At 43.6% G+C, this 17,367-nt stretch overlaps 1 protein-coding gene across 1 annotated transcript in view; it reads left to right on the forward strand.

The window, feature by feature from the left end:
* The first annotated feature begins 117 nt into the window (after window positions 1-117).
* The window catches only part of p4hb (prolyl 4-hydroxylase, beta polypeptide), a 38,075-nt gene continuing 20,825 nt past the window's right edge, over window positions 118-17,367 (forward strand). The window contains exons 1-3 of the mRNA XM_059948334.1: window positions 118-374; window positions 11,460-11,666; window positions 15,941-16,074. Of these exons, the coding sequence (XP_059804317.1) occupies window positions 236-374; window positions 11,460-11,666; window positions 15,941-16,074 (480 nt within the window). The 5' untranslated portion in view covers window positions 118-235. The remainder of the gene's footprint in view (window positions 375-11,459; window positions 11,667-15,940; window positions 16,075-17,367) is intronic.

Here is a 17,367-nt window from a genome sequence, read left to right on the forward strand (position 1 = left end):
TGTCCTTTGACACGGCACGCTCTGCGCGTTCTCGAGTTTCACTTCCGGCGGCGGGTAGCGGCCAATCAGCTTGCTCCACGAGCCGCTAGACGGGATTTAAGCGCCTGCGCAGTCGCCCTCTCCCCTCTGTGCCGTCCGCCCGCGTCTCCGCTGCCACGTTCCTGCCGCCTGGACCGACCGACCGACCGACCCGGCCCGACCCGCCCCCGCGCTCGCCTCCGCCTCCCAAGCCGCGATGTGGCTCGCACGCCTGCTGTGTCTCGTCGCCCTGGCCCTGGCCGCCGACATCCCCGAGGAGGACGACGTGCTGGTCCTGAAGAAGGACAACTTCGACGAGGCGCTGCAGCAGTACCGGCATCTGCTGGTGGAGTTCTGTGAGTGCGGCCTGCGGAGAGGGGCCGGGGCCGGGGCCGGGAGTTGGGCTGATACTGCGTGGGGGGCGGAGGATGGAGGAGTCCGGTTCTCGTAACGAGGAAATAGCGACCTTGTGTCTCTTCGCGTTGTGCCGCGGCCGGGGTTGCTCGTAGAGGCCTGGGCCTCTAGGGCCAGCGATGGTGGTAAAGAACTGGGGACGGGGAAAGGGAGTGGTGACGGTCTATCAGTCCGCGTCTGTAGGGGTAGGGAGAGGAGGGCCGTGTGGGGAAAGGGAAGTGGGCAAATGGCCGTAGAGAGGAGGGGCTGGACCGGGCGATGTGGATGGATGTGTCCCCTGGAGCCCGTGGGCACCTCTGGTAGCCCGGCGGTGCAAAGTTGGAAAACTAGTCGTTGCATTCCTTAACGTGTTGAGGACGAGTTAACTGATCTAGATTGGCTTTCCGCCTGGAGGAGGGGTTGCAGTGAAGTTTTCACCGTTCATCTTTCTCTCCAGACTCTTTAAAGAGGAGCAACACGCACAAAATGCTTCAGGAGCTCGGCAAGCCAGGCGCCATCAATGGTTAAGAATGCAGTCGTCGTTTCGGACTGAGACCCTCCGACAGGACTCGAGGTCCTTTAGGAAGGGTCTCGGCCCGAAACATCGACTGTACTCTCTCCCAGAGATGCTGCCTGACCTGCTGAGTTCCTCCAGCATTTTGTGTGCATGTTGCTCGGATTTCCAGCATCTGCAGATTTTCCCTTGTATGCACTTTAAAGAGGAAGTGTTTTTCATGGTGTTCTGTCTGGTATTCATCTGCATTGTCTACATACAGGGCGGGGAGGGCAACTGAAATGCTGGAATTTACAAGCGTCGCGTACGCTGGACGTGCTCAATTTCTATGCGGTGTGACGGGAAGATTTCGTTAGAACCGAACTGATTTACGTTTTTTATTCGACAGTTTATTTGCTTAAACTCGGACTCTTAATACTTCCTGCTAGTTAGAATTAGGCCACTTGCCCATTCCATCATGGCTGATCGATTATCCCTCGACCCCATTCCTCAGCCTTCGCCCCCGTAACCTTTGCCTACGAGTGCGTTTGCGCTAAATAGCACGTACTCGCGGCGAGGAAAGTTGTTGGTTGGCACGGGAGGGACCGGGCTAATTGATAGCTCGAGTTGTCCACTCGCGATTCGGAAAAATGGAGGGGGCGGACGTTCTGCGACAACTTTAAGTTGACGTGTGCGAAAACCAGTGGCCCGCTTCCTTGTCTCGGCTTCCATGGAGATAGTGGGAGAGGGTGTGTCCTCTGCTCTTAAAAGTTTGAATTGTGTCAAACATTTTCAAACCACAAGAATGAGCTGAAACGTTAGGGAGGGTTCCTCACTTCGCTGACTATCGATTGATTTAGATATTAATTGTAGCTGAAGGTGTAGAATGATTGAAAATTGTTATCGCCTCTGAATTGAATGCTTCTCATTGCCTTTTAATGAAATCAGTGGTGCTGAATTCAGAATGGAAAGATTGAAGGAAGCTGTTTAAATCGCAAGGCTGAACATGGGGGATGAGGGTTTTGGGTTAATTTATCAAAACATACAATGAAATGTCATTTGTGGTAACAACCAATACACCCATAGATGTGCTGAGGGCAACTTTCAAGTGTCACTGTGCATTGTGGTGCCAGTGTAGCGTGCCCACAGTGTTCAGCACAACACAAACTCCTTTCCCACCTTCACACAAAGACAGACTGCCTAGGCCCCAGAGCGGCCTCTGTTTATAATTATTACCCTCAGTGATTTCAGTTTGCTAGGGCAGTGGTGATTTAATTGCCAGTTTTTGAAGTGTGCCAGGATCAGCTGAGAGATTGGGAATCCGCCAAGGCTACCTGGATCCTGCTCCAAATTGGGGCAGATATTTGACCTGAAAGAGCTTTCTGAACATTTTGTAAGCTGGATTTTGAGTGCAGCTGATTTGAAAATCAGATAGTGGTTTTGCCCTGTTTAACATCATGTCACTTGATCAGAGCCTGAATTGGGAAGTTGTCAGTTTTGGGTAACAGCCACCACCAGACTTGTTAGGAGGAACTTTTGTATGTAGATATGTGTAAACTGCTGAAATGGCTTTAAATAGTTGAGTGTTAAATAAGATTGCCACCTCTTCAAAAGAAGAATGGTTACTGTAAGTAAAATTACTATTGATTTGTTGCCTGGGTGTCCTCTTGCAAAAGTTGACCTTCAATATATCTATTTAATTTTAATCATTTGGTTGTGTTAGAAAATCTACACAACGCAGGTGCTCAGCATTTGTAGGGTATACCGAAATTTTCCAAGGGTGAGTTTGTAAATTTTTTTCAGATATTGGGCCAGAGTAGCAGCTTGGTCAGAATAGGGAGAGGGAAGAGTGGAATATTTTGGAAATACTTACATTTCAAATTTGTTATTCAACCATACATGAATACAGCCAAATGAAACAGTGTTGCTCCGGGTCCAGGGTGCACAATGCAGTACCAACAGTTACACAGCACAAGGTATACAGTTGCAAGAAAGTTTGTGATCCCTTTGCAATTACCTGGCTTTCTATATTAATTTCTCATAATGTGATCTGATCTTCATCTAAGTCACAATAATAGATGAGTGCAATCTGCCTAAACTAATAACACACACAAAATTGTGCTACTTGTCAATACTGAGTACACCATTTAAGCAATCAATCTCACTTCAGAAAAGTATGTGAAACTCTGGGTAAGCCTTCCACAAAAGCTGTTTGGAGTCAGGTGTTCCAATGAGATTGGAGGTGTGGTTGTAGAGGGCCCAAAAGTCAGGTTACTGACAGCCTGCTCTTCTCAAGAAAGATCTGTTTGTGTTACCAAACCTTGATCAAAACAACTTTCAGATGGCCTTTTGGGTCTTTAGAAATGCTTTTGTAGCCTTTTTCAGCTTTGTGTATCTCTAAATTCTTGAGTATTCATCAGTCCACAATGAGATTGTGTGCAGATGGAGGAAACTCAGTACTGTTGCTATTCACCCCAACAGTGGACAACCTGCAAAGATCACGCAAAGAGCACAATGTGCAATGCTGGTGGAGGTGAAAGTGAACCCAAGGGTGACAGCAAAAGACCTGCAGAAATCTCTAGAACTTGCTAAATTTTCTTCCTGTTTCCACTAAAGAAACACTTAAGAATGGTGTTTGTGGAAGGACACTACAGAGGAAGCCGCTGCTCTCCCAAAATAAACCCCATTGCTGCGCTCCTCAAGTTTGCAAAAGACCACCCAGATGTTCCACAATGCTTCTGGGACAATATTCTGTGGACAGATCAGGCAAAAGTTGAACTTATTGGCAGAAATGCACATTGCTAAATTTGTCAGAAAAGAGCACTGCACACCAAAACCTCTTCCCAACTGTGAAGAGTGGTGGGAGGGAACATCGTGGTTTGGGGCCTCAGGGCCTGGACAGCTTGAAGCCGTTGAGGGAACAATGAATTCAAAATAGTATCGAGACATTTTACAGGAAAGTGTTAGGGTAGTGGTCCATCACCTGAAGCTGAACAGAAGTTGGATGATGCAACAAGACAATGAATCAAAACACAGCAAGTCAACAGCAGAATGGTTTACATGTAAGAGAATTCTGGAATGGCCAAGTCAGGGTCCAGGCCTTAACCCAATTGAGATGCTGTGGCATGACCTAAAGCGACTGTTCATGCAAGGTATCCCAGATATATTGATGAATGGGAACAGTTTAACGGAGGAATGGTCTAAACTTCCTCCCCACTGTTGTGCAAGTCTGATTAGCAGCTACAGGAAATGTTTGGAGGTCATTGCTGCTAAGGAGGTTCTGCCAATTTCTAAATACAAGAGTTCACTTGCTTTTTCCAGCCTCGACTGAATGATTAAACAATGTGCTCAATAAGACATGAGAAGTATAATTGTTGGTGTATTATTAGCTTAGGCAGATTGTTTTTGTCTATTGTGATTTAAATGGAGACTGCATTTAGTAATTAATGCAGAAAACCAGGTAATGGCAAAGAGTTTTTTCTTGAACTGCATATAGCTCATGGTGGCATCCGTTAGTTTCGTGAGACCATGGATCTGTGCCTGGAATGGTTTCCAGGGTGCAGGCCTGGGTAAGGTTGTATGAAAGACCAGCAGTTGCTCATGCAGCAAGTTTCCCTCTCCACGACACTGATGTTGTCCAAGGGAAGGGCAAAGGCCGATGCAGCTTGGCACCAGTGTTGTTACAAGAGTTGCCAGAATGAAGTTGAGGGCAATGTCGGACTGCCTTAGGAACTCCAGCTCTGGATTTGCCCTCAGGGTTTACTCCCGAAGCCTTTCCCATGAGTGGGTATGGCCGCAAGGCAGTGGAGGTTTGAAATCAGGGTTTTCCCTCTCTTGGGTAAACTGCATTCCCAGGCTGATGAGCTCTATCTACCTAAAATAGCACATGATATCAGTAAAATAATCACACAAAAAATATAGTCCAAGACAGTCCATGAATGATACAGAAATCTGCAGTTGGTCCTAATACAGCTTGTGTTCTGTGAAGTGAAAGCTGAGGAACAGCACCAACTCGAGCTTGGATGCCACACAGCAGCTCCTCTGGTGGAGCACACCAACTCCCTCTCCTGAATGGTTGTAAACTGGTTGCACAAGGAACAGCAGTGGTTAGGGGAGTAATTTTTAATCTGGATGGTTGAGGTCCACAATAGAGACAGCAGCCGTACCATTTGTAGGATCTTTACGAGCAACAGGATTTTAGGCGTGGTATAACAGCAGAATGGTTCAGTATCATTGGTGACATTTTTGTGCAGTATTGCTAAGAGGAGCAGCCACAAAGATAATGTGTATTTAAGTAAATGAAGGTAGGAAACCCATCAGTTTATTTTTGTTTTTCTTTATCATTTTTTGTAATGAGAATCAATCTGTACTGGTGCACCACAGGGATGTGTGCTTAGCCCACTGCTGTACTCTCTACACACCTCTGTGACTCCAGTGCTGTCTATAAATTTGCTGATGATACCACCGGCAGATTTCGGATGGCGATGAGAGTGCGTACCAGAGTGAGAGATACCAGTTAGTTGAGTGGTGTTGCAGCAACAATCTTGCATGAAATGCCAACAAGATCAACAAGTTGATTGTGGACTTCAGGAAGGGTAAGATGAGGGAACAAAATAGAGGGATCAGAAGTGGAGTGAGCAATTTCAAGTTCCAGGGTGTCAACATCTCTGAGGACCTAACCTGGACACAACATACTGATGCAGCTATAGAGAAGGCAAGGCAGAGACTATATTTAATTGGAATTTGAGTTCAATGAAAACACTCAGAACTGCTACAAGTGTACCATGGAGAGCAAACTAGCTGCATGACCATCTGGTATGGGGGGGGGGGGGCGGTGTGGTACATGATTGAAGTTAGTTACAAAAACTTGTAGGGTTAGTCAGCTCCATCGATGGATACTGGCCTCCGTAGTATCCAAGATATCTTGAAGGAGTGGTGCCTTTGGAAGGCGTCATCCATTATTAAGGACCCCGAAGGGGCATACTCAATGATTCAGGAACACCTTCTTCCCCTCTGCTATCTGATTTCTGAATGGGCATTGAACCCATGAACACTACTTCACTTTTTTTTACATTACTTATTTTAACTTAATTATATAACAGACATTTATACTTTAATCAGTTCTTTATTTCTCTATATTTGTTTACCATGTATTTCATTGTCCTGCTGCTGTAAAGCCAACAAATTTCAAGACATATGCCAGTGATAATAAACCTGTTCTGATTCTGAAACTAAGCCAAAGCAATGTTTGCTTCTGTTGGAAAAGGGTGATGTGTTTGAAGATGATGTTTCTCATGGCTTCCTCCAGGTTGGGCATGTTTGACTTCAAAACACTTTCAGCACGGCAGTTTATGGAGACAGATGATACCAGAAGCCATCGGCTGGAATGTTAACAGAGGGGTTTAATAGATATTTGAGCAGGATTTGATGGACCAGAGATTGAGATTGATTCTGTGGGTTGTATATTTTAAAGCTGGTCTCTTTATAAAAAAAAATCTAATGGAAATCAGGAGAAATACTTTAACCAGTGAAGTTAGAATAAAGAACCTGCAACAACTGAGGTGAGTGGTGCAAATCTTAAGGGCAAGCTAGCCCTTTTTGTAGCCCAATTGTAAGCTGAGAGCACTGGAGGTCTTCATCCTGTCTAATCCCCAAGGCTTCAACTGTTTTCTAATTTCCCATTGACAGCAGTGATTGGATTGTCCCTCTTGAAGCTTTCCAGGCTGTAATTGTTTGCTACTTGACTGATTCTTCTGGTATTCATGTCGTAAACGGGTGAAGATTAGTGTGATGACAGCATTAGTGTACATACAAAGTACAAAATTGAAGTCTCCTACTGTGCATCACATAAATTTTATCTGATTATGCAGATCATCAAGTAAAAAGGGGATGTGGAGTCCTCTCGCCGTGACTCTTGTACAGCGAGCAATCTTGCTGCTGTTTCTGCACACTAAAAAAAATGCTACCGAGATTGGTATAATGGAGTCTCTGACTAGAGTAAGCAGGTATGCTGTCCCTTGCAATCATTTTGCTCGTCTCTGGTTTTCTTGGATCAGATGGATTTTCTTCTGATCTCCTATTTGGAGGAATCCAATCCCCTGTTTGATTATTTATTGTAAACATCTGGACTTATTGTGACGCTCCTTTGGGCTGAGGTTGTTCTGGAGGAGGTCCCTTTAATCAGGGCAGACTGGGGATAATAGTTCTGGATGGCTTTGACCCATTAAGCCATTGGGGAGCACAGTTGAGAGCATCCTGACTGGCTGCAAAACTGCTTGGTGCGGGAACTGTACTTCCCTTAATCAGATTCTGCAGAGAGGTGTGAGCAGCCCAGCTCTTTTGCAGATGTGAACTTCCCATGATTCAGGACATTTACAAAGACAGGTGTTTAAAAAAGGCCTGAAGGAACTTTGGGGACCTGAGTCACCCCAACCACAATCTACTCCAGCTGCTTTCATCCAGAAAATGGTACTGCAGTATAAAAACCAAGACCAACAGGCTCCGGGACAGCGTCTTCCACCAGGCCATCAGCCTGATGAACTCGCACTTATTTGAGTGTATTTCTATGTTACATTGACTGTTCTATTACAAATTATTATGTATCACTATGATTGCACTTTTAGATTTTTACTTGTGTACGTAAAGAATGGAAGAAATAAAGTCAATTCAATTCATGAAGTATTGTTTGCCTTTTTGAGGGCAGAGCTTCTGATGCTAAATAGTTTCCTAACTCTAAATGATCATTGCAGGTAGGATGCCCTCAAGTCAAAGTAAATTTATTAAAGTACATGTGCATAAAGTACATTATTAAAGTACAAGTAAAGTACTGGAATTTAGAAGGATGAGAGGGGATCTGATTGAGACATATAAGATTATTAAGGGATTGGACACGCTGGAGGCAGGAAGCATGTTCCCACTGATGGGCGAGTCCAGAACTAGAGGCCACAGTTTAAGAATAAGGGGTAGGCCATTTAGAACAGAGATGCGGAAAAACTTTTTCACCCAGAGAGTGGTGGATATGTAGAATGCTCTGCCACAGAAGGCAGTGGAGCCCAAGTCTCTGGATGCATTCAAGAGAGAGATAGAGCTCTTATAGATAGCGGGGTCAAGGGATATGGGGAGAGGGCAGGAACGGGGTACTGATTGTGTATGATCAGCCATGATCACACTCAATGGTGGTGCTGGCTAGAAGGGCTAAATGGCCTACGCCTGCACCTACTGTCTATTGTGCCACCATATACTGTTCTGAGATTCATTTGGTTGCAGGTATTCACAGTAAATCCCAGACATGTAATAGAATCAATAACCAACTACACAGACTGACAGTCATCATGCAAAACACAAACTGTGCAAATACAAGAAACAAATAGCTGCAAGTATTGAGTAATTGCAGACACCCAAGTCATTTTGGTTTGATGTGGAATGAGTGTTTCAAGATAAAGCGAGATTTGGTAGAAGCATATAAAATAAAGGGGCTGAATAGTGAAGGATCTCCTTGAAGGGGTCCTAATCTGTTCATTTTTCAAAGGGGACGAGATTTGAGTGACAAAGATGTAGCATGTGACCATAAAATGTAAGAGCACGTTACATCATTCGGCCCATTAAATCTGCCCTGCCATTCGATCTTACCTGATTTTTAACACCATTCTCCCATTTCCCCCCATAATTAACCACTTTACCAGTTTAAAAACTTATCAGTCTCTGCCTTATACATGCAGTAACTTGACCTGCAGTTGTCTGGCAACAAATTCCACAGATTCTCTACCCTCTGGCTGAAGAAGTTCCTCATCTGCTCTAAATGGACATCCCTTTATTCTGATGGAACTTCCTCTCCGTATCCATTATATCCAGGCCTTTTGATGTTTGAGGTTGGAATCGGGAATGCACTGGAGTCTCCACTGTCCTAAAGAAGATACTGGTCTTGCATCATATCATCCCTTGTAACCATGCAAGACTTTAATTTGTTTTACTGAGGTGACTGAAACTCCTGGGGGCCAGCACACTTTATCTTATGGTGCTTATAAGGATTGGCAAGATTCACCAGATTTGGCACGTTAAATAAAGATGTCATGTGGCCCAGAATAATAAGCACGTTGTGGCATACTGTTTAGTACCTTACTGCTATTTCTCTGATTGTCTTTGTTTCTGTAATTAATAATGCTCTTGCAGCTTTTAAAGTTTCTGTTCAGTTGGTTACATTACCTAGGCTTTGAGGCCTTGTTTCCTAAGACTTGTTAGATTGAAAACCTGTCCAGTGACCAGATATTGTTTTCAGCAATGATAATTGCTCGTCAGTTTCTTTAGTTCAATAATTTTTTTTCAGAGTACAAAATAGAGAGGACAGAGTTGAGTAGTTTTATTGTTTAGTAATTCTGTTTCTGTGGTTTGGCTAAATTTGATTTAGCACTATTAATTAGTCTTGGGGAGTTATCTAGTGTTCTGTATACAGCTGTTCATTAAAATGTATCTGATCTTTCAAAGGTTGCTGACTGAGTTTCTTGATTGCTAAAATAAATTAGCAGTGCGGGAGTAGGGGATATTGGGGGAGGGGCAAGCTTTGCTACCAGCTGTTTTTGGGAAGGTGGAATTTCTAAGTTGGTCTGTTCTGATACAGTGTCATTTTCTGGTTGCAGTTGACACTACCAGTTTCTCAGAGCCCTTTGTTAATTGCACTGTCATCTACAGAGCACTGTTTCAAAAGATAATTCCAAGTTTAATTGTCATTCACCCATACATGAATACAGCTAAACAGTGTTACTCCAGGGGCCAAGGTACAAAGTACAGCACTAACAGATGCAGCGCTGCACAAGGCACATATATTACATATAAGATGGCAGTAAAATAATCACAAAAAAAAAATTTCCAAGTCCCCAAGGCCATAAATGTTGGAGCAGTCTGCATTTGAATGCAATATAACTTGTCGTCTTCTGAGCAAACACTGGAGAGCAGCATGGGCACCGTTCAGAGCCAACGCCGCCTCTCTCCTGGCTGGCTGCAAGTAGGCAATACCATGGTTTGAGGCTTAGTCTTCTGCCAGCATGGGTGCCATGCCACACCCTCTGGCACCGATTCCAATACCGTTCTCCTGGTCTGCTGCAAATGGGTGACACTGGCCTAGTCCTCACAGATTCCCTGATGTCAGGTCCACCTATAAACCAGCCAAGTGCCTCATTAATCCCTTAACTGTTCTTGTATATTGTACGGTGGTGTAATTTCCTTGGCAGTTCTCCGCCTGGCACAGACTTGTTTGTAAAGGATTACTTTGTATTGAAATGATACTCTGGTTGGTAAGAGGATATCCAGTTAGGATGAATGGCTGCAGGTGTCTCAGCGTTACAAACTATTTGTTTTGGATTGTGTAGCATTTTGATACCGTATGGCAGCTGATTGTGTTGAGCTGAATTTGAAGTAGTCCAGAAACAAGTTTTGATACATTGTGAAATTTGCTTTGCTGTCGCACTTGTGTAATATATAAAAATTACTGTAGGCTACAAGTGTTTAAAAATAAGCTGTGCAAAAGAGAACAAAATGAGATTGCATTCATGGACATTCAGAAATCTGATGGTGGAAGGGAAGAAGCTGTTTCTTAAAAAGCCTGTACCTTGATGACATCAGTGAGAAGAGGGCATGCATTGGGTGGTGAGGGTCCTTAATGATAGATGCCAACAACTTGAGTCATCACCTTTTGAAGTTGTCCTTGATGGTGTGGAGGTGCTGGATAAGTTTACAGCCCTTTACAGCTTTCTGATCCCGTGTTTTGGCCCTTCTACAGCAGGCAGTGATTTCAATGCATCCACAGTTGGGAAGCATAAGCACACAGGGTGATGCTGGGTATTAATTGTGCTAGATGGTTCAACTGCTAGAAATCTGAAATAAAACACCTCACACTCTATATTGATCGGGGAAGAGAACCAGCTAATATTTCAGAGATGAACTGCTGTGTACGTGTTCTTTCAGAAACATAGCTCAAGGACAACATCAGTCCTCAGGTCATGCCACCCGGGGACCTGTGTGAAATTGTTTTAAGGAGATATGATTTTGCTGAAAAATTGAGAAATTTAAGCTTGTACCACATTCATTGCACTCGTGGTGTTCCATGTTATTGCATGGTGGCAAAGTCCAATTTGTTAAAAGCCTCAACTCAAGCTGAATTTGTCTAATGTGCTGGCCTGAGTTCAGCAGCATTGCTGCACTGTTTCTGTGAAATCTTTCTAAAAATTAATTGCTATAATCTGGATGGGATTCTGGGTTCTGCAGATGCTGGAGATCTTGAGCATATCTCATTGCCGGAGGAAGTCAGCAAGTTAGGTAACATCTACGCAGGGGAGTAAACATTCAATGTCACTCTGCTCTTGAATGAAAAATGGACAATTTTCGAATTGTGGCTTTAACATGACTAGAATATTTGTATGCTTTCATCATGCATGTTTTAACTTGGGTTTGGGGTCTTGCACTGTGTGGTGAGGTGTACCAATGGCGTGTGTAATTTAATGATTGCTTGATGTTAGTCTGTGACCTGAATTGTAACTGGCATTTTTGCTGTTTTTCCCCACAGATGCTCCCTGGTGTGGTCACTGCAAAGCTCTTGCTCCAGAATACAGTAAAGCTGCAGCAAAGCTGAAGGAAGAGGGGTCTGACATTAGACTGGCAAAAGTAGATGCCACCGAAGAATCTGAGCTGGCGCAGACATTTCTTGTCAGGGGATACCCAACCATAAAGTTTTTTAAAAATGGAGATAAGAAAAACCCAAAGGATTATGCAGGTAAGGCCAATGTATTGTAATGTAAATATTCTGCTGGCTATAATTTAAATAAAAATATTAGTTGAATTGTTTGTCCATTGGATTCATTTTAATTAGAGTTGTTCTATTTACTTTGGAATTAACATTTAATAAGTAGTGGGAGCTTATCCTGCTATCTTGCACCAAAACAGGCTGTGACAACCTTAAGGAACCATGCCCAATCTAGTGTCATCACACAAGAGATTCTGCAGAATCTTAAATGGCACATTCAGAATATTGGAAGTACTCCTTGACAAGTCGGGCAGCATCTGTAGCGAAGAATGAACAGAATGTTTTAGGCAAAACTTTTCATTAGAACATCTTTTTTATTTTAAATTTGTAAATTTGAGAAGAATTAGAACGCAAGACGTAAAAGAAGAATTAGAAACATAGAAAACCTACAGCATAATACAGGTCCTTCGGCCCACAAAGTTGTGCCGAACACGTCCCTACCTTAGAAACTACTAGGCTTACCTATAGCCCTCTATTTTACTATGCTCCATGTACTTATCTAAAAGCCTCTTAAAAGACCCTATCATATCCACCTCCACCACCGTTGCCAGCAGCCCATTCCACGCACTCACCGCTCTGAGTAAAAAAAAAACTTACCCCTGACATCTCCTCTGTACCTACTCCCTAGCAGCTTAAACCTGTGTCCTCTTCTGGCAACTATTTCAACCCTGGGAAAAAGCCTCTGACTATCCACACAATCAATGCCTCTCATCATCTTGTACACCTCTATCAGGTCACCTCTCATTCTCCTTCGCTCCAAGGAGGAAAGGCTGAGTTCACTCAACCTATTCTCAAAGGGCATGCTCCCCAATCCAGGCAACATCCTTGTAAATCTCCTCTGCACCCTTTCTATGGCTTCCACATCCTTCCTGTAGTGAGGCGGCCAGAACTAAGCACAGTGGGGTCTGACCAGGATCCCATATAGCTGCAACATTACCTCTCGGCCCCTAAATTCAATTCCATGGTTGATGAAGGCCAGTACACCATACGCTGCCTTAACCAGAGTCAACCTGTGCAGCTGCTTTGAGCGACCTATGGTCTTGGACCCCTAGATCCCTCTGATCCTCCACACTGCCAAGAGTCTTGTTACTAATGCTATATTTTGCCATTATATTTGACTTACCAAAATGAACCACTTCACGCTTATCTAGGTTGAACTCCCATCTGCCACTTCTCAGCCCAGTTTTGCATCTTATCAATGTCCTGCTGTAACCTCTGACAGCCCTCCACACTCCACAGATCTCCCCTCGCTTTCTAAGGGGCCCAAAAATGCTCACAATACTCTGTGGCCTGACAAATTGTGCACTATACTTAGTCTTCATCTGTCTTTTGCATTGTTTTAATTTTGATTTGTAAAGTTAGGTATGCAGCTCCATGGCATATTTGAAAACCATCTGCTGGCCATTAACCATCTTGATTCTGGTACTAGGAGAATTTAGTGACCCACTAACTAGCAAATTGTCAGGCTGTGGGAGGAATTTGGAGCATCTGAGAGGGAACCCACCCAGTCACATGGAGAACAGATAAATGGAGCACCTGAGAGATCAGGATTGAATGCAAGTTTGCTAAAGCTGAGGTAACAGTGAAACCATCTCAGCCACTGGTGTCCCAAAATGTTTGTTCCTTTATTAATCTTAAACTATTTGTATTTTCTACAAAATGTCCCCTTCTAAAGACCAGTTTTATCGGTCACACATACATGAACTATTTAGTGAAATGTGTATTTGTCAACAACCAATATGTTGTGAGGTTGTGTGGGGGCAGCCCACAAGTGTCACTGTGCTCCCGATGCCTCAACTTACAAACCCCGATCGTACATCTTTGGAATGCAGGAAGAAACAGGAGCACCTGGATAAACCTGCACGGTCGGTCACAGGGAGAATGACAGTGATGGGAACTAAATCACAATCGGTGATCGCTGGCACTGTAATGTCACAGTTGCTGCTATCTGATTACAGAATGTATAGCAGATTGCCTGATTGCCTTCCCCAGATGTTTTGCACCTTCTGTAATTCTCATGCTGGCATAATTGGCTTCCCAAATGCTGATTGGAGGATGTGGGCAACAGCTTGTGTGAGTAACACCTACAAGTTGCCCTTCAAATTACATGATGTTTTGACCTGGAAATGTGTGGTTTTGTTCATTATCAGGAATAAATTAGAACTTGCCCCCTTGACACAAGTTGCTCTCTGACTCCTAATTACCACAAAATCCAACTATTAGTTGCACCTTGACCCATGCTGAATAATTCTCTGATCTATTTCTGACTGTGATGCTCTTGTCACTTCTTTAATCCTCGTTGGAGCTGCTTTTCATTGTGCAAGCTCTTGTTGAAAGGACAAGATTTGAGTATCATTGTCTTTTTGTGGCTGTTATATTGGAAGAGTACTTCATAAAGTCAGATCAAGTCTTTGCGCTATGCAAGTCTTTACTCTGTACTCTCATTTGGGGTAAATGTCTGTTTTGTACTATGATGTCTGGGGCATCCTGCAATTGTCACCACTCATTCCAGCGCCAACATAGCATACCCACAACGTTCAGCACATCTTAACTGGCACTGCTGTTCCTGGCCAATCCCCAACTCTGTTTGCTGAGCCCCAGAGGGTATACAGTCTGGTTTACAGAGTGGGGTGTATGCCTTTCTGTGACTCATCTCACCGGTTCAATGCTGGTGCCAGTGTGTGCACTATGACTTGGATTGACATTGCACTGCTTGGCCATCGAAAGCTCCGCCAGTTCCCAGTTAGTTCCTGAAATCCAAGTCCCCCCTCAAAGCAGCAGCAGCTAGCTGAACCTCAAACCCCAGTTTATAGGTGAGCTATTTTTAAACTAACCTTTCGCTTTGGTTTTAAACAGTTAATGATATGGTTAGGAGTCACAGAAGCTGTTGCTGTGACTTCAGGAATCTAGCTCAGGGGAATCATTTAATTTAATGATTACTGTCTGGGAATGGACTGCTGTTGGCAGAGGTATGAGGCTGGTGGTTTTAACAGAAGATGCCACTACATATTTGTGTAATATACACCATTCAAAGATAAGAACAGAGGTAGTTTTCTGGTGAGTCATGAATTTTGCTGCTGCGGTTGTAATTTGCGATTGAATTTGGAATTTCACAGCTCGTAGTTTTTCAGCAACATCCTAGCCACAATGATTAAAAGGTCTGGTGTTTGTAGACAATTTACACAAAAGTAGAATTTGCAGTGCTAACGCAAGTGGTTCAAGATGGTGCTTGTGCTCCATAGCAGCCTCCCTTTAGCCTACCTGCTTCTACCCTGATAAGTGTGTGCTTGTTAATCATCAATTCGCAGCAGATTTTAATAAGCAGCAGTGGAAGATCAGAGGTAATTCATGTCTCAGGAATGTTACAGTAGATTCTGTCATCTTTTCACTTGGATCAGTGCTGTAATACACAGATTGCCCTGGTTTCAGCCCCAAACACCAAACTGCTTTGGGCAGCCTCTGTGGGAGGAAAATAGTTGATGTTTTGGGTGCAGACCCTTCATGTGGACTAGAGATGGTGGGGAGGTAGACAGTGTGTAGAGGTGATAGGGTAGGGTTGAGGAAGAGCCAGCAAGTGATTGATCCAGGTGAAGAGGGGTATTGGAGAACAGTGTAGAATTGGTGACAATTGTAACAATCTTGGCCTCACCGTGCTATCCTTATTAGAGGTTAGTTTTATTTGTCAAGTACATTGAAACGTGCATCAAAATGCAACATTTCTGTCAACGACCAGCAGTCCAAGGCTGTGCTGGGGGCGGCCCACGAGTGTTGCCGTGCTCGTAACTTGTTAACCCTAATATGTGTGTCGAATGTGGGAGAAAACCAGGGTAGTTGGAAAAAACCTATGTGGGTATGTGAAATGTGTATAGATTCTTTAGACAGTGGCAAGGATTGAACTCTGATCACTGGCACGGTCTGTAAAATGTTATGCCAGCTCCTATGCCACCATTCTGCTTATAGTCTAGTACTGTTCTGGCTTGAAGGCAATGAGATTACCTTATCCCACGTTGAACATAATATTGGATTCAGTCACTTGGTTAGCAAAGAAACCATAACCTTGGTTTAAAGCAAGAAGTGAGAGCAGTAAATGGAAACCAGAATAGTTAATCTTGCCTATTGAGTCTGCTCTGCCATTCATTGATAACACTCATTCCTTAGTATTTTCCTGCAGTATCCCTGCTTCCCTTGATTCTCAATATCCAAAAACATCTCGATCTATATTCTAAATAACATTTCCCTTTTAGCTGGAAGACAGCATGAAGATATTGTGAACTGGCTGAAGAAACGCACTGGACCTGCAGCTGACACCATCACTGAGGCAGACGCTGCTGACAAGCTTGTGGACTCCTCTGACGTGGTTGTCATAGGGTTTTTCAAGGTACTAATTATTGCTTCAAGATATGTGAAACATGGACAAGCTAATGCAGCTCTGCCACAGTGAGGGCACTAAATAATCCGGGTAAGGGAGCTGTAGTGTTACTAGCTACCTGTCCGTGTCGTGTACAGCAGACTCGGTGTATGTTAACTTGCCATGTGTTTGAATATGCTTTTAGAAACTGCAAATTACATTTCATACTTGGCTGTTTTTTTATTTGGGGCTGAATACTGTCTGTGGGGAGAATTGACTGTTGGATATACTGAGCTCAGGAGCTGAACTGCTGTTTACCATCGAAGATTGTGTAGAATTGGACTGATATTGTTTCCATTTTGTCGATGTTTCTAATCTTGCCATTTAAAGTCTGAGGTAGAATACAATGAGCCATCGACCAATACAGCACAGCTACAGGCCCTTCAGCCCATCGTCTATGCTGACCAGTGCCCAAATTTCCTGCATTTGGCCCATATTCCTCTAAAAACCCACCCATCTGTACCTAGTTACGTTCTTCTTAAACGATACTATTGTACCTGGCTCAACTACTTCTGGCAGTTCATTCTGCATTCTCTCCACCTGAGTGGTAAATGTTACCACTTGTTTCTCTTAAATCTTTTTGATTCCCCTAAATCAACTCTATCCTGGGGGGAGGGAAAGAGGGTGAAGACCACCCTGTCTATCATAATTTAATCATTTCTATAAGGTTGTCCCTCTTTCTCCTATGTTTCAAAGGAATAAAGTCCCTAGCCTGGCCAAATTCTCGTTGTGACTCAGGTCCTCTAGTCTGCCAACATCCTAAAATCTTCTGCACTTTCACCTTTTGATAAAGGTTTAAACAGCATTCGTGACAAGGTGGAATGTTTTTTTTGATGTTTTTACCACTTTGCCAAAATTCCCTTTGGAATAGTTTGCAATTGGCTTCCAATTAGAATGTTAAGCAAACTGATCTCAGTCTTCCTTTATATATATAAAAAAGTCCCATTTGGCTGCTTGATTTCTGTGAACTAGGCGTCATTCCTACAGGTAGTGAGTGTGATATGGATTCTGATCGGGGACATGTGCATAAATCCCAAAACTTGCTCTGCTACTGCACGCTGCTGGGTTTGAAATGCAGATGGGCAGTTGTTGTCCCTGGTAGGAAGGTTGGTAATTATTGGATCTTCAGGCAGGTTTATTTGGAGAGACAGCACAGAATGGACTCTTTCAGCCCAATGCCCAGTGACCCACCTATTTAAAACTGGTCTAGTTACAGAATAATTTGACCAATTAATCTACTAATTGTAATGCCTTTGGACTGCA

Source organism: Hypanus sabinus, chromosome 23 (genome assembly GCF_030144855.1).
Source record: "Hypanus sabinus isolate sHypSab1 chromosome 23, sHypSab1.hap1, whole genome shotgun sequence".
Lineage (NCBI taxonomy): Eukaryota > Metazoa > Chordata > Chondrichthyes > Myliobatiformes > Dasyatidae > Hypanus > Hypanus sabinus.